This window comes from Gambusia affinis, linkage group LG16, assembly GCF_019740435.1.
Source record: "Gambusia affinis linkage group LG16, SWU_Gaff_1.0, whole genome shotgun sequence".
Lineage (NCBI taxonomy): Eukaryota > Metazoa > Chordata > Actinopteri > Cyprinodontiformes > Poeciliidae > Gambusia > Gambusia affinis.
In genome coordinates this window covers 9,786,984-9,811,060 of record NC_057883.1, presented here as the reverse complement: position 1 = coordinate 9,811,060, position 24,077 = coordinate 9,786,984, and the positions used below count along the sequence as shown (strand labels likewise).

The following is a 24,077-nucleotide window of genomic DNA, read 5'->3' as shown; positions in this document are numbered from 1 at the left end:
TGTACAACAGCCTACATCTGCATGCGCACTAATTTTCCTCCAGTGACTCTCGGCAAAGGCAAGTCTCCCTGCCGTACAGTGCGACATCTCCCGTCTTTATTCCGCTCCCCTCATGAGACAATGAACACATTGAGTCAAATCTGTTTCCACAGCCTGTGAATAAGAGACAGGCAGCTTTGTTTTTGCACCAGTGTGCGCACGCATGCACACACACACTCACACACACAGAGAGAGAGATAAAGAACAAATGTGTTTGTGCGCACGCATAGCTGTATTTGTGTAACCGAGCGCAAATGTGTACGAGATGCCTGCGTCATGCGTTCGCCATGTGAGTCACTCGTTCTTATGTAGGGCTGCAAGTGGTGAGTAAGAGCCCTTTACTTTCTCGATCGTCTCTGCACGCGCCCTCCGGGGCCCCGAGCGCCAATCTGCTCCCTCCTCCTCCTCCTCCTCTTCCTCCATGCCCATCCATACTCATCGGCCAACAGGTTGCTCTGTCAACGCCGATTGCAGACGTCAAGCGGTTACTTGTCAGAACTGGACAAGTAACTTATTCTCCCAGATGACGAACGAAACATTTTCCTCTCATCTGTTCATCTCGGAAACCTGATGAGGTGACCGAGGCTGTGCTCAACAGAACAGGACCTTCCTATCTGAAGTCCTGCTGGGATGACTGCAGGTGAGACGCGGAGGAGACGGGGAGCAGCAGCGCGGAAGAGGAGGACGCAAACACACTGGGTGACGTCTGTGTTTGATGACTAACTCTGTTCGCAGGCCAGTGGCTTGTGTCTTTGCTTCGGGCCTGCGAGAACGAAAGCTTCTCGGAGGGTCTCGGTAGCTGCGAGTATGAATAAAACACGAGCCAAACGCATCCCAGCTCATCATGCCCACGTTACATTGTTACATATTTTAGTCTCCTATTGTTTGTCAGGATGTGAACACATTTAGACCTCCTTCTGTCTCGATTTTCAGCCTTGTTCCACCATCTAGTGGTGACACGAAGGCTGTTACTGAAACTGCACGGCGTGACAGGAGAGGTTTGCTAAAGAAAAACAGGATTAGTACGTAAACGCTGATAGAAATATGTTCATAATTAACTTGTAAAAAATTACATTTATTATCACTGACAACAACAATAAAAAAAAATGATTGCACAGGAATATTGGTACACAAAAACCAGGGGACTGAATTAACAGCAGAACATTTTTAAAAAGTGCTTCTTCTGAACAGGAAACAGTGGCTCTCAAAACTTTACAAAACCCTTTAAAACACCAAGAAATGAGACCATGATAAATATTTACATTTGTGTAGTAAAATTTAACTGGAAACGAAATAAGTAGAATCCGAATAATGTCATTATGTGGCGGTATCAGCTAAGAAGAATGTATGCTAAGATGGCAATAACCAATATATCGATAATTGATATGCAATAAGGTTGATGACAGTTGAGATTGGTAAACAGGGTTAAAGTTTTTCTGCGTTGGGAACATTAAAAACATTAGATCCCAGCTAGTGATTACTCTATGCAGCTGCTGGAAAATAATTATTGTAGTTACTTCACAGCAAATTTGTTTTAAAAAAATAGTAAATAGTAAAGGATATAGATCAACTTAAAAGTGAAAATGATTCATCATGGTCTCATTGGTGTAAGTCTAAAAACATTGACGTTTAACAGTGGTTAACTTTTGAGAATCACTGTCAAAGACGCAAACAGAAAAGAGTAGAAATAAAAACAATCAAATCTATTTAAATTGACTTTTTTTTAGAAATTTTATGCGGCTCCGACAACCTAAAAGGGACAAAGAAAGAGGAAATAACAACATGAGAGAGTCCTTCAACATGGCCAAATAAAGCCTTATTTGTCTTTTCCTTTTTTTAAGAAAACATCTCAAAGGTTCCTTTCAGTCAGGTAGTTTCTTTTTTTTGTGCGTGATTGTGCTTGAAGCAGAAAGTACCCTTCAGCCTGCATCAAGGAGGGGAATTAAACTGTGCCGTCTCCTGAGAAGCATTCTCTACGAAATCCGTGAAGGATTCAACATAAAAATGTTTTTTTTGTTTTGTTTTTTTTTAACTGATTTTGGAACGTCGTTTGATTTCACAAACCCTCTTCGCTCGTTCTTGCTTTTTTAATTGCAACACTTTTTCGTCCTTTGGCCTACATGGATTCATCCTCGTCTTCTCGTTCGGGCAGGGGGCCGGGGCAGGGCTCCATGGTGACGGTGATGCCCATGCCGCTGAGTCCAACGGGCATGTCGGTGACGAGCGCCCACTCGTTTTGGTCCGGACAGTAGCACTCGACGCTGGACAGGAAGCCATGCTGGTTAAACCCCCCTGAAACAGAGTGGCGTTAAAGAAGGAGTCAGCTTAAAGTCATTTGGTCCTTAAACAATTTATGACGACTGACAAATATAAATGCAGTCTTGAGAGCAATTTGATGGAAAAATAATTTGTTTCTATTGCACCACTTCCTTAACTTATAAGAATGGAGACAACATTCAATCAATGTATGTGCTATTTATGTGTCCGTTTGCCTTAAGTTGGATGTATTTAGAACATATTTAAATTATGGACTTGCACAAAGTCTGCACATTTACGCACAAACTGCAGAAACGTAATTTCCATGAACGATTGTTGCGGAGAAATGTGGCAGGCAGACGAGACAGACTTCAGTGCACTTAGCAACTCGAAAAGATTTTTAATGCTTTTTGTCCTTTCAGCTCATCAGTAAATGTTTCGTCTCCAACTGCTCATCGCGCCTGCAGACGCTACGCAGCATCAAAGCACCACTTTTACTGCCGCCTAACTTGAATTCCTACACACTTTTACACCGGTTCAGCCTTTTCAGACAACTGGAAAAACTTTGACAAATTGACTCATCTGACAGAGAATCTGACGCTTTGTCCATCGTGTTTGTTTTGAACCTGCAGTTCGGATGGAGCTGAGCTCTGCTGAAACGTCTAGGGCATCCTTTGCGTTTGTCTATCAAATAAAACCCCGATGAGAACGGGTTAAAATGCGCTCGTGAGGGACCGTACTTTCTCTGACTTGTGTGTTATGCGACCAACATCAGCGCTAAGACTGACCGAAGACGTAGATGCGTCCCTGGTGGGCTGTGACTCCCAGGGCGCTGCGGCAGTGCTTCATGGAGGCCCTGGGCTCCCAGATGTTCCTGCTGGTGTTGTAGCGTTCCACCGTGCACAGCTGGTTCCGCCCATCATAGCCTCCTATGGCGTACAGGTAAGAGTTCATGCTGACCAATCCTGCAAAACACACACCAAAAAAGACAAAAAACAAATAGAAGCAAAATCAGTTGGAGGTTGTTAATGTTTATATTTTTGAAAAAATACTTCTGAGATGAACATAAGCGTGGTCAAATCCAGCTCACCCAGTCCGCTGCGTCCAGTGTTCATGGGAGCTAGAGGGTGCCAGGTGTTGGAGTCGGGCAGGTATCGCTCAGCCGTGTTCCAGCGGTTCTGTCCGTCATACCCCCCCACCACGTACAGAGCCCCCCCGCAGGCCGCCACGCCCGCTCCGAGTCGAGCCACGGACATCGGACACACAAAAGACCAGCGGTTGCATTCCGGATCCCACCTGCAGGGAGCAAACGGCGGCCAGTCAGTCGGGCGATTCCCCCGTTATCTACCTTTAATGACTTTACTCGACAACCGGCTCCGATAAATCACTGCGGCACCTCTGCAGACTTCAAACGGATGCAGAGGGAGACGCGGCCAAGTGCAATGACCTCCTTGGTCTGCGAGAGCCAGTCAACTTTGAGTGGATTAGGTTAAGCCCGCAACCGTGCTCGGCAAATATTAACAAGCTTTATAGCGAAGCTGAAGATGTTGATACAGCAGGGGAGGCAAACATGTTGACCTGGAGGCACTTTAAAAGTTACCGGCTCTGGACGACTCCAAGATTTTGCATGAAAAATTAAGCTGTTGAACTAGCTGTGAATATACACTTCTGCATATCTAAGATTTTCTAAAAAACGCTTCATTTGCAAAGCTCGAGAATGTCAGGCATGGGGACCGAGCGGGAAATCATAAGCGGAATAGTTCAGGTTAATGATCTCAATGACTGGATAAACAGGACGAAATTACAAGCAAATTAAAATTTGTTCTTAAGATTAATTTACTTTGAATTCATTGCATTTTTGCAACACATCAAATCTTTTCTCTGTAAACCTCATTATTTTAATTGCATGCTTTAGATTCTTTTTTTTCTCTCTCTCTCTCTCTCTCTCTGCCCCCTCGGGACCTTCTTCAGAAACTCGTTTCTTGAATGAATTACACACAACACCCACGAGCTGCACTTGTGCAAAGTAAAACAAACGGGAATCTTTAAAAAGTTGAAAAGCAATGGAAGCTCGGCGAGCGCCAACAAACTTGAGGCGTCTGTCTGCGACCCCGAAAAACTTCTCCGTAATGTGGAACGAACGCTTGCAACGCTCAGTGCTGACGCGGCTTTAGAGGTAACAGGTGTCTGTGTGCAGCAACCAGCCCTCAGAATATTGAATTCATTTCAGTCAGATAAGTCAGGCGTAAATGCTGAAATACGTCTCTATCAGCCAACACAGTGCGAGTTTGATTTCAGCGTCCGAGCACCGATCTCTTCGATCAGGGTCCGTATTGTTCGACACGTCAGGGAGTGATCGATGCGTCTCTGTTCTTTGAGCGTGTAAGGAAGGAAGGAGCCTCCGACCTCAGAGCCTGGAGGATGAGAGGGGGCTGATGGGGTTTGAAGTCAGAGACCAAGCAAAGCTGAAGAGAACCAAGCAGGAAGAGCAGCAGCAGCAGCAGACAATTAGGCAGGAACAAAACATTTAAATTTCCATTAGTGGAAAGATGAGAGAAAGAGGAAGGGGAAAAAAAAGGCAAACAAGCAGCAGAAATCAGAGCTGAATGCAGAGAAATGTGGAGAAAAGTCTGCATGCTCTCCAGTTTGACGAGACGCACCTGTATATAGCCCATTAGTTGGTATCATTTTGCAAATTCAGTACATTAAGAAGGTTAAAATGCTCGTTTAGAAGCTAACTGTTGCTGCGCTAAATGTCACATCACGCTCATGCGTTTCAGACGAACAGATAACTAAACCCAGAGACGATTTTGAAGGAGAACCATTAAATCTGGAGCAAAGAAACAGACAAAGTCCCACAGAGTTACGTAGACCTTCACTGTACAGCAAATCAAATCAGAGTGCAGCAAGTGTCTCTGTCCAATATGACAGGAAATGACCACAGATCTTGTCAGGTTTGATGCTCACTGCTGTTGTGGTTGCCTTCGAGACGGATGACGTCTCGCAAACAGATTTTTGTCAAGAAACAAATATAATACAGAAAAAAAGAAACAGCTTGGTTTACAGTTTTTGGTGTCATGCATTTTGGTCTTTGATTTGGAGATACAAATCGATCTGCGTTACAGTCACCTTGACCAGGCGTCCTTGAGAATGCCATTAGCTTTAAACCTTCGGCCAGTTTATCCGTCCTCTGTACTCGCGGTATTTTATCAGCAGCAGCGTATGCATGAAGTGACATTATCGCCTCATCTCAGTTTATTCATATTAACGCAGAGGCATTAAGACTGTTCCATGCATTTCTTGCCTTGTTTTTCCCCCCCACCTAACATTAATAACATAATTCTTATTAATGCTTCACATTTATTCTTTACATCACGTTTTAAAAGCATTTATAAAATTTGTCATCTCCTCATGAGGCCGGTGCAGACGAGAGCTAATGATTCTCCTCTTGCATGCTTTCGAAATCCACTCTTTTCCAAAAGAGAAAGAGAGTCATTTCTTGGTAACAGAATGACGTCGCCGCAGCTACTTCAGGCAGCATGAAGATGCAAAGCATTCCCATCAAGATTGACATTCCAGAAAGGTTTGTCCCGACATGTTTTGTCTGATTTCGCCACAAGCAGTGATCTGCTTAACCACTTCTGCAGGTTTCACTGAGAAATACCCAAAGGGAGGATCAGCGAGACTTACAAGTAAAGGAGTGAAACTCTCAAGACCATCCATCCCGTCACTTACATTGAATTATTTCTGGAGGGTCTGTATTGATTAACGTCTGTAGAGGCTCACCTCTCCACCGTGTTGTGATGCACGGAGCCCTGGGAGCCGCCCACGGCGTAGATGCAGCCGTCCACCACGGCCACGCCGACCCGGTTCCTGGGGATGTTGAGGGCGGCTCGCTGGCTCCACTGGTTGGTCATTGGGTTGTAGCAGCACAGAGAGCTGGAGTCTGAGTTAGTCTGAAGTGACAGGTTCCTGCCTCCCACCTGGATATTACAACAACAAGAAAAGAAAATCATCTCATTTGAAGTACAGCAACCTAAACCTAAAGCAAAAAAAAACCAAAACATTGTTATCCCTGCATTCTTTTGATCAACGCATGGATGTAAGCGACTTGACCTACAGCGTAGATGAGTCCAAACAGCGTACAGGCTCCCAGTCCACTGCACGGAGTTCCCATCTCGGCCAGTTTCATCCAGACGTTCTTCCTGGGATCGTACGCCTGCATGGTGGTCAGGGAATGCTGCCGGTATCTGAAGAGAAAAACGACTTAAAGAGTGAGTAAGTTCTCAGAGAAATATCCAGAGTGACAAAAGACCAATTTTATTCATGTAGAAGTATTAACATGACTAGCATGGTAATCGTGGCAGCATTTTGGAGAAGCTCTGTTATGCATTTTTTACTATTTTGTTCATTTTTACTTTCAGACAGTTGTTTTGTTGTGTAACTGTGGCAACAAGGTCTGGTTTATACACCTGGGAGCATCTGATTAGCATCTCAAAAGCCCATTCAATACCTGAACTACAACACCAAATCCCACAGGAGTTGGTTCAAACCATCTCTTTCATTAATCATAACAGGTATGGAAAGGAACGGCTTTCTAACCATCCATCACACAACAACAGTGTCTTCAGTCAGAGGCCTCTTCAGATGCGTTGCGAGACAGGCTGCTACCGGAAATAACTCATGCCCACAGCATCACCATTCAAAACGACTCTTTGAAGATTCTTAAATAATATGAGTTTTGGCTGCATTTCATTTTCCTTTGGCATAAGGCATTTTCAACTGAACATAAATGAATTCAGGATTGTAATCGTCTTCACTTCCTTCAGAAGAATGAGGTAGATTTCATAAAATACACATATAAAGATGTTTATATCTATATGTGTAGATATCTACACATAGAATATCTACAATGTCTTTGTTCTTACTGTGATCTGTGTTGGTTTTAGGCATTAATTGATTCCTAATATGAAGGTATTTTAATGTTTTAAACAGTCATAGTTTCAAAAACCCTTAAGTTTTTATAAACCAATTGAAAATATTTTTATTGAGAAAATGCTTCCCGCATTGGAAATGCATATTAAGTTTACCTGGTGTTTATTTTATGTTTGGTTAAGTCTTTGTATAAAAAATAATCTAACATGTAATTTTTCAAAGAAAACCTTATTCTAAATGTGATAGTTAATGTCCAGCAACTATAGGAGTAATTGTTACTTTGTTATGTTCCAGCAGATGAATGTGATTTTATATATAATGGAAGTCCTAAAAAATTAATATTTATTTATCAGCTACTGAATGGAAAACTGCTGACAATAAGAAAGTTGGAAAGGAAGAATACCTCCTCTGTGTTTCCTAAAACAATCCACTGGGTGGCAGGCTAAACCTCTTTCTGGAGGCAAATGTCATCTATTAATATGAAACCCAAAAAAATTCCAGGGTCTGAAAAACAATCGAGTTGCTGTTGAGGATGTGCAGAGTGCATACCCTCCGGCCACATAGATGAGCTGGGTTCCACGAATGGGTGCAGGAGTTACTTTCATCAGCGTCATTTCATGGAATATTTTAGACAGGAAGTCCTTGCAGGAATTGGCCTGGAGATAAACAAATGAACAACAATTTAAAAACACCAATAGTTTGAAACTGAACGAAGGACTAAACACTTGAATGTGCGGTTTCTAGCAGAAACTCTCGGTTAGATTTCCGAGCTTGGGCTTTTACCTTGCTGAGGATGGGGCAGGACAGCAGCTGGTTCTTTAGAAACTTTGGAGGCAGCGCATAAATGTGAACAGCATTCAACAGCGCGTGTAGGTACTGGGCTCTGCCCTCCATGTCCCAGCTCACCCAGTCTGTGCATGCCTTGTACACCTGCAAGGATATTATTTTAACATGCCAAATATGGTAAAAAATAAAAAAAAGGGTGAAAGAAGTGTCGTTATTTAATTTAAAAAAAAATAATCTAGGAAGCAACATGCAGATCAGTGTGGAGGGGAGAAACTAAACAGATGCAACCATTTACTTCCAGTGCTGCTTCGTACCTCAGACTCACAGAGCACCTTCAGGCTGTCCTGACTGATGAGCTCCAGCAGCTGGCAGTGAGACAAACTGAAGAACTCGTCTACTTTGGTCACCTGGAGTCAGAAAGAGTTTAGAAACCGTTCACTTTGAGTGTTATTCACATTGAATGATTTGGCTGCATTCACAAATCTAAAAATGTCACACAGGGAAAAAAAAAAAATTTTTTGTCTTGGTAGTTTGTCCCTGATACCAATCAGTTGGGTTTCAGGTATGACACACTGCAGCTGAACCTTTCGCTGACTTATCAGATTGTGCAAGGTCAGCATGCTGTGTGACACATTTCATATTGCATAAGTGAAAAGCAGCAACCAACGATTTTGCTGTTAGCTTCTTTGATAACCAGCATTTTTGCTTTGAGGCGTCTCAGTGGCACTAGTTTATGCGTAGACGCCCACATAGCTAAACTTTGACACCCGTGGGGGACGACGTGAAGTACAGCAGGGAAAAGAAAGTGAAAAATTATAGGAAACTGACTGAGGATCTGAAAGCACAGCCAGGAAAAGTTCAAGGCTGAGTTACTTCAGGCAAAGGACATCTAAAAGACTAAAATGAAAATGTAGCTCATATATCCAAAGCTTTTTTTAAATGATCATGATCAAAGGTCTCTCGCAAACTCCTGATACATGTTGGTGAGGCTACTATCAGATTGAGACCCATTTTTGTGCCCAAAGTCCGTAAAAAGCTAATTTTTCTGAACGTGAGCATTTAAAATTTTTACTAAAAAAACCCTATCCTGGCAGTCCATCTTAGCAATGTCCTCTGCAGTGATATCTGAGATCAGGAATCACTGGGCAGATCTCAATGTATCAGAGCTGCACAGAAATACAAATCATTGTATTTGAAGATGTTCAAAGAAACGCGCTACGTTTCCGAAAAAGAAACTTTTTTTGTGACAACAACCTACCATGTTAACAAACAACTGAAATGAATTATTGTGAGGTATTGAGTTTATTACACCTGGTGGCTATGTGTACCCAGTCAGATTTACTTCTAGAAACAATATCGTTGATATTTTCAGCGGTCTCCTTCTTTGTACAGCGTTTGAACCAAATTAGCTGGTTTTCTTGGTAAATGTTTCACCAGACTGAAGCTTTAAACAAACCACATGAACAGACTCAACGGTTTGAGCACCTCACCTCACTGAAGTGCGAGTTGATGTACTTTCGGCACGTCTTGTGCAGCTCCGTACAGCCGATCTCCTCGGCAAAGCGGGAGATCCCGATGACGTTGGCCGGCTCCAGGTGCTTCGTGAGGAAATCACAGCACGCCTTGGCCACGTCCTCCATCTGATATCTTCCCGGGAACAAGACGGAAGCGAAACGTGAGGAGAGAGTCGACCTTCGAATTCGCCCGTTTCCCTCGGAGCCGCGCTGCCGTTTAGGAGCGTTTACCTCATGGCAGCCAAAAGCAGATGCAGCACACATCTCTCTCCCACCGTGATGCGGGACGTGTAGGCGAAGTCGATGAGTCTTCCCACCACCTCGGGGCACACGTCGCGCAGGGTGACCTCCGCAGCGCTGCACTCCTTGAAGCCTCTGGTGAACATGGCTCTGAAGAAGGCACTGCAGGAGGCCAGCACCACTTTGTGAACCTGAAAACACACAAGTAGTTATTAATGATAAAGTGCTGCACAGGGTGGTCAAGGCTGACGAATACAAGCTTATTTAGAAACGCAACACTCACAAAAAATGGTAAATAAAACACTATGTATGAGGGGAAACCTTAAAATGTTTCTTCTAGCGCGGATTGTTGGCATTTCAGAATCCCTTCTTGTTGATGCGTCAGTTTTTTGACTAATCTTGAAAAGTTTGTTTTTACTTTGTAATATATTGCCAAAAACGTATGGATGTACCAATCGGTTTTCTTTATTTGGGATATTTATTTCCTGATCATTGAATTTATGGTCGAGTAGATGTTTCTGTGAACTTGTCACCTTCAAATTCAATTCCTAAAATAATATCATTTTTGAATTTCCTTTGGACAGACACAGATCTTCAGGTGTTTAGTGTAATACATACATTTAGGCCATTTTGGCAGGACATTTATAAAGAATCAGACACAGACTGACACCCAGCCGTGTAGCAGAGATTTGTACCCCAGATTATCTTCAAGGGAAAAATATATTGTTAATAATTTATAACCAAGCAAGAATTTAAATTAAACAAAGGTAGAATAAAACCATAAATACATCAGGTTTAATAACATCCACTGTTTAACTCAGAGGACATTTTTATTGTAAACATTTGTCAACATTTAATATTAAAAGATCTGAAGTTTGCAAATGCACAATGTTACAACAGATTTATTTATTCATTTCCATAATTACTCAACTTATAGCTAGCTGGGATGGATAAGTTGCTTTAAGAAAGCAGAATAAAATGATTAGTTCTTGGCATAAAGAGTAAGATGAAGGTGTGATGAAATGCACCTAAATCATAATTAGATTAAAAAAAGAGTAAACAGTAAATTAACGAAAAAGCTGTCAGTCATCAGGTTTGATCGGTTGGAGTTTGGAATAATGTATGTTTCCATCTAAACTGGAATTCACAATCATATTTAAACTTTTCTATTTTTAATAAACAATACTATTGGAGGGCACGAGCTCGAGTCACATAAACCTAAAATAAATTTGATAATTGCAACGAGAAGTTCATGAATTACTCAAAACCTCCTGGATTAACTACATTGTCTTGCAAGAATTAATCTTCCCCTTCACATGACAACTTACAGTCATGCACTGCACAGATTCAGCAGGTCAAAGGGTAAAGCAAAGTCCGCAGGTTGCAACAAGTCGTATAGTAGAGAATGCAAACATGTCAACGATCTAATCATTTTGTGCAAAAATGGTCCAGTTACAGTTCATCCCTCAATATAATTGACAATCTTGAGTTTCTAGACAGTACAGGCATACCGCCAACACAGCAAGGACTCAGGTGTACTGAGCTGCACTCAAGAGTTTGATAAGTGATTTCACCTCAAAAATATGCATCACTTTGTGTTAACCTGCTTGTAATCTGATAAATAAAATGAGAAAAGGTTAAAAGTGCTGTATATCAGGGGTTGGCATTACCTTGAAGTCCATCGTCCGGTCCTTGTACGTGACGTGTAACACCAGATCGCACAGCATCTCTTGCCGTCTAAACTCATCAATGGCCATAAAGGATCTGGAAGCGTGGTTCTCGACAGTATAATCGAGGTAGCCAGACCCGTGCATGGAGGGAACAACGATAGCCGAGAAATCAGAGTCACATGTGGGACGTTTCTTCCTGACAGGGCAATGCATGCTGGAGCCGGTGAAAGAAACACTCCAGGTTAAGGGTTTATGTTTCGTGATGATGCCAGAGTCATACAGTCTCTATCGGTTTAAATCCTTCTTATGTCGCTGGCGTCAGGCGTTGAACAGGAGCACGCTTCCTCGTGTGCTCCATCGCGCAAAGAACCTTACACAAAAATCTATTCAGTCAAGGTTGGATTTCCTGAGAGATGGGGGATGTAAACAGGATGACGCGCGTTTCCATTAGCAACCCTAGCGAAACCCAAAGCCCAGTCCGAGCAGCTCACAGGAAATCCCAGCAAGTCCAGGTCATGTCTTTTAGGCAAACCATGTTGAACCCCACAAAAGTATCCTTATCCAGACATCTCATCTCCATCGTGTGTTCAGATTGTTCTTGAATCAAACCATGACGATCAGATTCTTCCTGGTCTGGATTTCACAGGTTTCAGGGACACTTTGGTAATCCATTGTGACAATTTAGGGCGTTGTTGTCATCTACTGTTGACAGTAGCTGATTGCTCTCCTCTGACTGAAGAGAGCAATCAGAGGAGGCTTTAGTGGGGATTCCTTTAAACCTGTCTTTAGGATGCTTATCCTGTAAGAGAAGAGGAATGAGAACAGAGATGCTGTTAACTGAAAGAGTAACAAGCAAGGAGATTCAGATCTCTTAAGGATGTACTTTTGTAACACACTTGAAGTTTCACTTCCTTTTAGCTGAAACCATAAAACTGCTGCTGCCGTCTGCTCCACATTTCACCTCATGAAAAGATCATTTTCTATTGAAATTCTTACTTTTTTTCAGAATTTATAGTAAATTATTATTACATTTTTACTGTTATGATCAAATGTGAATCAATACCAAGCAAAAGCAAGAAAAACAATATTAATGACTATTATAGTGATGATTATCTATTTAAACTTATACTTTTATTTATACTCAGCGCAACAGCAGCACACAAACAAGAGTCTCACATTCGAAATCCTGAAAACTGCTTCAAGTGCTATAAAAGCGTGACAGAAAGTGTGACACTTTGACCTGAAACCACCACAAAATTCTCACTTTTGCTTTTGTCTTGCTGGACTCTGGATCGGGGTGTGATACTGGGCCGGACTCAACAACCCTGTTAAATCTTGGCCGCAATAAAAAAAAAACAACCTTGACACAGTTTTAAGAAAATGGCAGCTTCAATATCGCTCAGTCATACTGTTCCTACAGTTTAATATTATTTTATTTAGATCCTACACTGATACATATTTGTTGTGGTATTTTCACCCAAGTTCCTCATACCAAATACCAGCCCACAGCTGGAGGTGACGTTTGCTGTTCTGACTGGCTTGAATTATGTCATTAAGAAGAGTTCTGTGTTTGCAGGTACTTAAAAGTCATTTTATAATGTTATAAAGTACTCAGACTTCACAACAATGCTATAATTTTTTGATAACCATGCCAGGGTAATCTAATCTATTCTAATCTTCTTTTAAAATAATTATTGCAACCATATTGTTTCTCTGCTTGATTAGACTGACACTTTATGAGTACGTAAGGTTTGCTTGAAAACATTTGTCCGTCTATAAAGCGCTAGCAGAGTGTGAGTCACGGAGGAATGACTCCTGAGCCTTTGCTACACAGTAGCTTGCTCATAAACACAAAAAGTGTCCAATCACTTGAGGTGAAAAAAGGAAATGAATGTAGCAAAGGGTCACACTGTCGCTACTAAATTCTTTTCCCAGAATCTAAAAGAGACTCCAGGAAAAATGAAGCGAAACCAGTCATGGCAGGCAAAGCAAGCAGGTGTTCTCATCCAGCTCATCTCTGAGCTGACTGGACCAGTTTGACTTGTGTATTAAATATGTCCATGTCAATAAAGCATTGGTACGCACAAGTCAATTGTCTCATCTTGAAAGTTGAGAGCTGTGTGTGGAAACTCGTTTCTGAAACATCTGCTCCTGAAGATGTGGCATTTGTTTTAAAAACAATCCGCCTTACCTATGATGTTATCAGGCGTTATTACCGGATTGTGAAGCTGAGGATCAGGGGGCTTCCTGTGGCTTCTTTAGGCTGAGCCTTGCCACGAAACAGGAAAAAAAATAAAAATCCCCAATCCCATTATCAGGTTTTCCCCAGAAAACTTGCTAAGCCGGGTGGCTGGGCGCTCGGGCAGTCATTCATCCAGTGGCCCGTCGTCTTTTTAAGTTCAAAAGTGTTTAAAGTTGAAAATATCACTTGATAACTATGTGATAATTAAAAGATTGGAAGATTAATACCTGAACACCAACTATAAGGTCTTAAAAAAAAATTCAGCAATGCTAAGGCTGGTGGGGGCACAAGAAAAGCCTGGTGGCCCGCCAGGCTTATAATACACTGCAGTAAACCCTGCATTATACCACCACCACACTGAACCAGTCTATGCCTGCATTCTGTTTAGACCAAATTCCACTTCTGCACACGTTGCGGTGCTATCACCTTGCACCACTCTGCACCGCTCTTTGAAAACCTGGGAGACGGTTCTGAGTGAAAATCCCAGCAAATCAGCAGCTTCTGAAGAACTCTGCAAAACCCATCTGACAACAAGCAACAAGACGCATTCAAAGACATTTAAATCTACTTCCTGATGCTTTGTTTGTTTTAATTCAGCAAGTCGTCCTCCCCACATCTAAATGCCAAAATGAATTAAGTTACTGCCACGTGATTGGCTACTGGACTTGCTATTTGTCTTACCAAGGAACTGAAAGATTGTTCCTAATAAAGTGACCAGTGAGCACATATTATCATACTTCTTCAAAAGTATTGGCATATGACAAGGACAATTGTAATCAGTATATCTCTGAATAAAAAATTAGCCAATAAAATATTGATGTTTTAAAAATGATTTGTAACGAAACTAATTTCAATCTATACATGAACCAGCCCACAGTAAACACTCTGATACACCTCAGATAAAGGTTAGGTACATGTGTTTTGATGCATAAATGAAGACAATCTTCAAAACTAAAAATATTTTTAAAAAGAAAGAAAAAACATGCAGCACATTTTTTCAAATTAATTGTTGTTTTATTGTCCAAAATCTAATTTAGAATGATGGGGAAACCGGGCAGCTGTATTGAGATGCAACTGATCAGTGCATCTCTGAGGTAAAAAGAGATGCGCTTTTATATTAACCGTTACAGGAGGACAGGAGGAAAAAAACCTTCTGTTACTACCAAATTGGTGCATACCTTTGAGCAATATTTTACATATGAACAGATTTCCAAACGTAGTGAATGTTTCGCTGAGCAAAGCCAAAGGATACAAGGAAAGCAGTTGCATAATCAATTTTGTGCAACCTCCAACTTTCACTTGAGCATTTTGTAGGTTATATGAACATGTAGAGGAAGGAATGAGGATGCCTACACATATACTACAACTGGGTGAATGTAGTTTTTCGTCAGCGTTCCAGTCCCTGGTTGCCTGCTTTGCTTAGGTTGCAAAACGTGCAGAGTTTAGAACATTACAACATCATTATGACCAACTCAGAGATTTCAGGACCATATGTGTAAAGAGCTTCCTCAGTTAGCTGATTACAATGATTCAATGCATTAAAAATGCACTTGAACTCAGCAGAGGGATAGAGTAGCAGTGAAAAGTGGAACGAAAACAGATTAAAATCCGATTCAAAACAAAGACTTCCTAACACCCTTTGACTTTAATCACTGTTTGTTCGGTGAGTCTGCTCAGGACAGAATTCAACACGTAGCGTTGGCAGCTCAGAGAAGAGGAGTTAACCATTTACAGATTGGATGAGCTGGCAGGCTGCACACAGCACCACAGCGATCAGCTGAATTGAACTTGTGGAACGTGACAAGCAGCAGGACTTTGCATAAGGAAGCTCCCAAAAGGCATTTAGAAACTGCAGAGTTGCAGTGACTAGACATTTTCCCAGTTGGCTATTTATCTTACATATCTTCTTTTCAAAAGAAATACTCCTCACAATCTTTTCAGAAATAACAACATAAAGCTTTTTTTCAATCTATACATTCATTTTCTAAGTTAATCTGAGATTTAAGGTATCCAATCAGTAATCAATTAGGCCCATTTCTTTCAGTGAGTGATTACCAACCAGGCTGGATGAGGAGCAACATTAATCCTGTCATCGTCCACAGTGAACAGGACGATGAAGAAGATAAAAAAAAAATATTCTTCAAACCTTTTGCCTACAGATCTGCAGCAAAGAGTGGCATGTTGAGGTTAATGCGTCTCCATAGCAACCATTAGACGCTGTCTACGTGCTAACTAGATACGCTTGCTAACAAAAATACATATAAACAACATGGGAATTTTGCTCCACTAAATAGAAGTGCCCAAACTAAAGATTGGATTTGACTTATAAAAGTCTGCTTCTGCAAAATATGATGATTTTATTTTAAGGGCTTTCACAGATTTCCACTAGGGGTGCCATTAAGTGAACCAAGAAGTCAAAGCATAGAAAATTAACATGCTAGTAGTTACACTGACTAGACATTAAACCTGAACGATATTTATTCAAAACGGATGGAAAGCACAGGTTACATAAATAATAACGGAGCACTTGCTATATTATTTTAAAACTAGAAAATTCCTGAAGAAATTTAACTGGGGCCTGCCAAAGTGTGCCCGTCGGTTTGGACCCAGCGTTCTGATGCTAAGAATTTGCATCAATGCTAAAGAAAGCTGCAATGTAATCAATAGAATCAATAGAATCACAAGAATGTTAAGTAAACTGGACATGCACCATTCAGTATGATAAAGTAAGTGTATTAGCTAAAATGAGCAAAAATGCTAATGTTAGCGTGAATGCTCTCAGTAGCATGTGGGATATTATTAGAATGTTCTCTGTAATTTACTTAATTCCTTCAGAATACTAAACATGGCAGATAAGTAAGAAAAATAGGTAATAGCTTATTTAAGCTAAATGGCTAATGCTAATGAACTGCCTTGCTACGCAAGGCAGCTCCCTAACCTGAGAGAACCAGATAATGCAGAATGATATCATTGCACCGCCAAGGCGGTGCACTATTCAGAGGGGCATATAGAGGCTTTTATTTTGAAATTTGCAGTAAGCGTCATATTAAATGCCCACACTAATCCAGTGTCTAAGAGTGCTTTGGATAAACCAATCACGTCAAGCAAAATGAGCAAATATATGATGTAAAAATTGCCAAGGCTTTTATTTTGAAATTTTCAGTAAGCATCATAAGAAAGGGTCAATCTAATCCCATGTGTAACAGTGAATGTGTTAAGTCGTTTCTATAATGCTCAAAACACAAGTAGTTCTAAAGGCCAGCTCAGTCCTCCTCTGTAGTAACTGACAGTTCCACCATGTTGTAGTTCTAACCTTCAGTCTTTGTAGTTCTAAAGAGCAGCTCAACTGTCATGAGAATGAAACACACAGGGAGAGATGGAATCCTAATAGTTTGAAGCAGTTAGTTTTTCTGATCAAAGCAGGCCAAACATATCTTTACCTAAGTGTTGCCAATAGCATGTGGGGTATCATTAGAATGTTTTCTGTAATTGACTTACTCAATTCAGTATATTTAAAATGACTAATAAGTAAGTAAAATAGCTAATAGTTTATTTAAGGTAAAAGTCTTATCTTAATGATCTGCCTTGCTGCGCAAGGCAGATCCCTAACCTGAGAGAAGAATATAAAGCATTCTAATATTATTGCATCGCCTTACGGCGATGCATTAACCTGAGGGCAATATGAAGGCTTTTATTTTGAAAAATAAACATAAGCTTCATATTAAATGCCCACACTAATCCAATGGCTAACAGTGTTTGAGTTAAATCTCTTATTTACTGGCCTAAACAGCCAGTAGTTCTAAATGGAAGCTCTGTTTTAACTGAGTGTTAGTTAGAACTACAGATATGGTGTTCTGATAGTCCTATTTAATATCATTAGGTCAAAGGTTAATGCCATTGCACTGGCTTGCTGCGCAAGCCAGTGCCATAACCTGAGAGGAAAAGATAATATAGGCAGAGATTTTTTCAGCGCCTTACGGCGCTGCACTCACCTGACAGAGATATTGGGGCTTTTATTGGGAAATTTCCATTAAGCTTTATTTAAAAATTACACACTAATCCTATGTGTAAGAATGGTTTGTTAAAATCAGTTATAAAATGCCCAAAACACAAGTAGTTCTAAAGGCCAGCTCATTCCAGAGTGTCCTCCCATAAATCAGCTGCTCTGGCCTCATGTGTTCCGTTGCTATGGTAATGGATCAGCTGCTAACTGTCATCTGTGTGTGAGACAGAAAGGGGGGAAAAAAATTCTATCTTTGTGAGACACCCAGCCAATTAATATGGAAAAAGCACTCCGAACAAACCTTTGCCGTTCAGGAACCGTAATACATATTCAAAAACCGTTTGAAGCGTATGAGAGGGCTATTTGTCTTCTCCGATAGTACCGCAATTCATATTTTTACCTCATTCACAGTAATTGCAGTGATGAGACAAAAAATTGTGCAGAAACTTTTCAGAAATACATGGAAGTGAACCTGGGAGAGCGTCAGTTACCCTGTCCCATGATTTCACTCTGAAGCACCTTGACAGAAAACCGTAAATGCTAGAGAAATATCGAACACATTTTACCGGAGCAGGCATGCGTATCAATGTCATGACCGAGTTTGATACCAATCGGGCGATATTTGTGGGCGTGACGGCGATTTCAAAATCGCTTTGGGGTCAAAAATCTGCTTAAATTCTCACTCTAAAAAAACGGCAGTTGGTGTCAGTTATGCTCTGCGTTTCAACCGCTGGAAATTTTTGCTCGTTTTTCGCTTTTTACGTCGCCATCGTAAGTCCGATTCCTTATAAAAATAATAGCACACCTCACGGGCACGAGCCGCACGTTTTGATACCATTTTTGTGGGTGGGCTCGCAGCGGTACGAGCCGCATTCACGGTGACGGAAGAATAAGTTAAGAATAATAATAATAAAGAGGCGTTCTATTGGGTGTAGAACAATAGGTTCCTGCCCATGCAATGCATGGAGGCAGTGACTGACTTGCTTCGCAAGTCAGTCACTGCTCTCCTTATGCATTGCTATGGGGCAGGCCCCAATTAAACAATAGTATTTATCTAATCATTCATTTATCGGGATACTTAGAGCCACATATCTCACTGCAAAGATTGTTTTAAATCGTCAACAAACCGGAATGAGTAAAAAGTTTCACTTTCTTTTCAAGACTCTACGCCCGTTAAGAAAAAAAACAAAACATAAACTAATAGGATCTTAAATATCCGGTGTGGGATAAGAGTTGCTATGAGTCCTATCACGAGTGCTAACACCCGAACAGTCGTATTACACTGATTTCTGGTTTTCTCCCGAGAGTCAACACAGCGTACGAAGCAGCTGTAGCAACTCACCAGCTGTCAAACTCCCCAGGTCACAACAACAAACCGCGGCGGTCCGCATTCACACTGAAGCAGGGTTCGGGTGGCTGTCCGAGCGAAGGATGAGCTCTCCGGAGGCAGGGAGGTTGCAGCTTTTTGTCCCCTTTTCTCTCTCTTAGACAAAACTGTCCGTCCCATACTACGTCAAAAAAAAAGCAGAACTGTGCTCAGTTCAAAGTGCAGCAGCAGCAGCAGCAGCCGACGTTTCTGAGGGCAAGCCGTTCGACGGGATGCGTTAGAGGACGGGAGGAAATTTCTACACCTCCATGACTCTGCAACTTTTCACAGCGAGAGAACAGCCAGCAGCAGGTAAACAGACCGGGGCAGCATTCCTCAAACTGAAACTGAACCCCGCACACTGAAGACTTGGCCATTAGTAACAGCTACACGGCTGGCAAAAGCGGATCATGGAAAGGGGCGGGGGTAGGGGGACCTCGGACCCCCGCGTCCATATTACACTCATTTTCCACGTTTTATCGAGCAGAAAATTCAAAACAGAATTGCAGACGTGACTGAAAGGCAAGCTTTGGATACGACTGTATCCAATGATTCATCGTGAGTTACTGTTCTGGACAGGAAAATCTACTGAAAACATAAAATGTAACAAAACATTAAGATGAATAACTAAAAACATTGCAATACCCATGTAAATTAAACACACTATGTTGCTTCCCACTAATATGGTCCAATAAACTGCAGTAAAATTCGTTGTAACATAATAAAAGTGGAATAGTTAAACAGGCATGAATGATTTTCCAAAGCCTTTGTGTTTGTGCATAGCCTGGTCTTTGGCCTCCTGTGCAATTCTGCTCGAAAAAACCTCTGGCTTTCTCCACTTGACTCTGATTGTCTCCGGTCGATTTTTGACCGGGCCAATCGGTGAACCGAAGGAGAAGTTGTGAACGACGACGTCAATTTTCTGCGCTGTTTTAGAATTGCGGTCTGCTTGTAGTTTTCCGTGTTGGTCACGCTTCCAAATATTGAGTGAACATTTAAAGTCGCCTTGTGGAGAGCCCAGACCTTCTGTATGAAGCAAGGTGCTGTTTTTTATCAGGCCAGTTTGTGTACTGACGTAAGCAGCACACACTTTAAAGCTTTACGTTATTAGAAGTTATTCCTGTCTTTTTGTCTGAATCTTTTTGTCCTGTGCAAATCACCACGGTACTGAAGTAAACAGAGAACAGAGCAAACAAATTAATTGGGAAAACAGGAATAGTTGATGGTAATAAATCAAGCTTAACAAGTAAAAACATAGCGCTTCCTGTGTAACCATAGTTTTTTTGTTTTTGTATTAATGCTGGATTTAATCAATGATCTAAGAGGACATAAACTTTGAAGTGCCAGTGAAACTTGCCAGGGCAGGTCTAAATTGTTTGGCTGTACATTCAGACACCTAGGTTCAAATAAACCCGTCTTGCAAAATGCAAATTACAGACCGGGCTTGAGCATTTACTTTGATATAGTGCATAAAGGAGTTTGCAAAAAGGCTCAAGATAAAAAAAAGAAGAAAAAAAGAAACTACTTCCAGCTGTGAACATATTTTATTTGGCATAAATAAATTTTCTATTCCAACGAACCTACAGTCAGTTGTAATCAATCATCAGTGTGATGGAGTATTTAAGTGCCAGTGAAGATGTTTACTTCAACAACTTGTTGAGCTTCATCTGTATGGAAATGTTGGTTTTCAAGCACTAACTCATTCAAATGTCTTACCATCATCATATCTTGGAGGAAAGAAATAAAAACTGTTTTGTGAACTGTACAGCAGCAACGGCCCATTGATTGCCGCTTCTCCAGAGGGATTTTCTTGTGTCTTGCCAGTGAATGTATGAATGTCCTTGCATGACATAATAGAAAATGTAGGAACTTAGTGAGTTGCAGAAGTAACAAACTAAATGCTTTCAACACAGCACCAGACCCACTTTCCCTAAGGGTGAGAAAAAATCATTCTCATCCTTTTTCCTAAGTTGCACAAGATCAGTCAGGTTAGATAGAAGGAACAACCTTCAAGGCTCACCACAGATTCCCAGTTGGATTTACTTTGACTTGTCCGTTTTAACACATGAACATGCTTATTGTAGCTTTTTGGAGTAATTGCTTCGCCAAGAGGCAAATCCTTGCTTCAGTCTCAAAGATCCCCCTTAATGGTAGAAACACTGTGTTCAAGGTAACGTTTCATTGGTTCTACTAGAGGAGGGTTTTATGTAAAATAATTGTTTTAATGCAATCGAAACTCACTTTGAATCTTTTTATGATTGGGATGAGCTGACTGCATATTTCTGTATATAAATTCGACTATATTTTTCATAGAGTGCCTTGAGATGATATTTGTTGTGACACTGTGCTGCATAAATAGACTGAAATGAACTAAAAAAAGGCTTCTATTGCAGAAGACTTGATTTACAATTGCTAACCAGCTCCTTCATGTTTGACTTGAACACACGTCCCTCTCCCTCACTCCTATTCTCATCTTACCCTCAGCACAATGGGAGAAAGACAGAGATTCGTCAGAAAGCCTCACCTATTTTGTGCATGTGAAGCATTTGTTGTAATGTTTAGCAGTCGTGTGTCTGGTCAATGCAATGTGATTTTAACACAATTTAGACCATTTATTGATTTGAGGAAACTGTGGCTCTTTGGGTAGAGATGGCTTGTGATCAGAAGGTTGCAAGTTCGAGTTCAGCTTCCTCATGCCAATGTGCCTCTGGGCACGAAACTTAACCCCAAGCCTATTGTGTGAATGGTCGAAATGATTGGAAAAATACTAGATAAGTTCAGTCCATTTACCATTAAATTTACAAATGCCTAATTTCAATACGGGCAAACTGCGTGAGCACGACCAAGTATTTCATTTGCTTAGTCGTGCAACTCTAGAAGCGGGTCTTGCTTCATGTTTCAGAATGAAAGAAGTAAACAAACAGGTTCAATCAGATTTAGCTCCCATGAAATATCATAAGACCAGAAAATATTTACTTCCCACGCAAGTATCAGGATGTTTTTAAAGTCAAATTTATGTAATCCAGAGACAACCAAGAGGAACTCCTAATCTAATGTTTTTTGGGGGTTTTTTTGCAGGCTCAGATAATTATCTCTAAAAATAGTTATCTCATAAAACACTCTTAAGCAGAAGTACCTGCCCTGTGATAATAAGTAGTCTGATTTCCAGTGAAACTATTATAAACTCATAATCAGTTGAGATGCACAGCATTTATTACGCTAAAAATAAAACTGTTTTGAATTGAGCCCTGACTGCCAGTCAAAAATATCTCCACTTTCTGTCAATGCATAGAAACACCCTTATCTAATGTTTTATCCTGATGAGAACAACTTGTATCGGGCTGAATTTGAATTTTGCAAGTTGGTCTTTTCTCACAGCGATTTATCCTTTTAACAGCTGTTTGTGGAATAAGTGGGGACAAAAAGAGATGTGTTGACAATATTCAGGAGGATTACAGCTAAACAAATAGAAACGCACATTATTACTCAGAACAAACTCACCAGCGTATTGGTTTCACCTTTAACCAAGCCGGGGATCTTCCTCCTCACTGCACCCCACCCTATGAGTCAGGCAGGCAGACAGAAAGAAAATCCTTTCCAGGTAAGATAACAGGATGAGTTGTAACTTATCCGTGCGTTGAGATATAAAGCTTTTCATCTTATCGTGTCCTCTTTAATGCAGCCTACAAGGCCGTGTGTTCCTACTGATCTGATCCTCCATTGTCGCAGTTCGGTGTGTTCTTTGGGGTGTAGCGAGACAGGCCTTCTCTTGTTGTGCATATATGCAAATACTCCATGTTGATTTAACTTGTGACGCCTCCCTGAGAGTAACTCTGGTGTTTTCCTATAATTACCTCAGTTATGATCCAGCCTGGCTGTAGTCACCAAACAACTGAAGGCGTGGTGCAGGGAACATGTCGGTGTCCACACACTCCTAAATATCTTTGGTGCATATTTCTCTGGGCCTGGAAAACTTGAACGGTCAGACTTCCTACTGACTTGGCAGGTTTCAGATTTACAGAGCGAGGACAGAACCTCTCAGCGAAATATAACACGTGAATAAGGCCCACAACAAACACACATGCTATAACGTGATTGATGAGCTGATGAGGTGTTGCTCAACAGTGACACAGTAACTGTGTTCTTTATTATTATTGAGGAAGCATGCGAGCGCAAGATTAACCCAATAGAAATGTGTTGACGTGCACAATTTCAAGGACAGATAAAGGATTAAGAGAGTCAGCATAAATAAAAACAGCCACACTCAATTTTATGCAACTCTCTCAACTGCTTTTCTGACCAACAAGTGTTTTCTGTTTTATTTTAATTTTTATTTTTATGCCTGTGCTTTAATTTCAATTTCTAGACTATTTTTGAGCAGGTCTATGTCTAATTTACACCTGGAAATCTATTTTACTGCAACAGGAAAGAAAGAGCAAAGTGCAACTGCACAGTGATACTGCACTATTCACTTCTGTTATGTACACAAAGAAAGAGAGAGATCATATCTGGTCTTCCTGCTTCCACTTCAGCCCGCCACAATCCTCTCATTCTGTGGGAATGTGCTGCCCTCTGCTGGTCCAAAAGGGAGTCGCAAGAAAACGTGGGAATGATCACGTAAAAGCAGACAAATCTCACAAAGCTGTGATGAAACAGGATCACAAAAGCTTGATTCACTCGTGATAAATATATTTAATCTGTTACTTGTAGTTACAAAATGTGCATATTTTGTTTTTTAATCAGTTTTGGCATAATTACTGCTCTGACTGTATATTGTTCTTCTTTAGTGTCTGTATTCTCCAGTTAGCCATTAATTTGTCAATTAATTTTGTCAAATTAGTTGACAAGTCGTTCAGCAATTGATTAATCAAATTAATTGTTTCAGTTATAATTTATGTATTTATTTATTTTTCTCCACTTTTTCATAAATCATTTATTTTATATTATTTTATGTGAGTAGAAGCTCGTTTGTATTGTCACTGCGACAACGCAAAAGCTGCCATACCTGTTAGAGATTTACAGCCTG

At 40.9% G+C, this 24,077-nt stretch overlaps 2 protein-coding genes across 8 annotated transcripts in view; one reads left to right on the top strand and one right to left on the bottom strand.

Moving 5' to 3' along the window:
• Positions 1–1,093: 1,093 nt before the first annotated feature.
• Positions 1,094–22,757, bottom strand: keap1a (kelch-like ECH-associated protein 1a). Of its 3 annotated transcripts, none has more exons than XM_044143146.1 (12): positions 22,553–22,757; positions 11,441–12,239; positions 9,762–9,961; positions 9,507–9,663; positions 8,331–8,423; positions 8,014–8,160; positions 7,780–7,886; positions 6,416–6,545; positions 6,082–6,278; positions 3,386–3,591; positions 3,084–3,260; positions 1,094–2,331 (listed from the first exon to the last, which is right to left on the bottom strand). In XM_044143146.1, exons 2-12 carry the CDS (start codon positions 11,651–11,653, stop codon positions 2,156–2,158), a joined length of 1,803 nt encoding a protein of 600 aa, XP_043999081.1. In that variant the 5' UTR covers positions 11,654–12,239; positions 22,553–22,757; the 3' UTR covers positions 1,094–2,155. The 3 variants fall into 3 exon arrangements, with proteins under 3 accessions (XP_043999081.1, XP_043999080.1, XP_043999082.1); XM_044143145.1 differs by lacking the exon at positions 22,553–22,757 and adding an exon at positions 19,028–19,837; XM_044143147.1 differs by lacking the exons at positions 1,094–2,331; positions 22,553–22,757 and adding exons at positions 2,345–2,979; positions 19,028–19,163.
• The window catches only part of crlf1a (cytokine receptor-like factor 1a), a 62,609-nt gene continuing 45,018 nt past the window's right edge, over positions 6,487–24,077 (top strand). For 3 of the 5 annotated variants that reach the window (XM_044143155.1, XM_044143148.1, XM_044143150.1), the window contains exon 1: positions 19,247–19,363. In XM_044143155.1, coding sequence (XP_043999090.1) covers positions 19,321–19,363 — 43 coding nt within the window. In that variant the 5' untranslated portion in view covers positions 19,247–19,320. Of the gene's footprint in view, positions 6,570–19,246; positions 19,364–24,077 lie in introns of those variants that run through there. The other 2 variants (XM_044143153.1, XM_044143152.1) reach the window with 2 other exon arrangements.

Coding starts and splice junctions, on each gene's coding strand:
- keap1a (XM_044143146.1), bottom strand. CDS start 11,653: ATGCATTGCCCTGTCAGGAAGAAACGTCCCACATGTGACTCTGATTTC. Junction 8,424..9,506: donor TCAACTCGCACTTCAGTGAG/GTGAGGTGCTCA, acceptor TTCTGACTCCAG/GTGACCAAAGTAGACGAGTT. Junction 2,332..3,083: donor GGGACGCATCTACGTCTTCG/GTCAGTCTTAGC, acceptor ACTCTGTTTCAG/GGGGGTTTAACCAGCATGGC.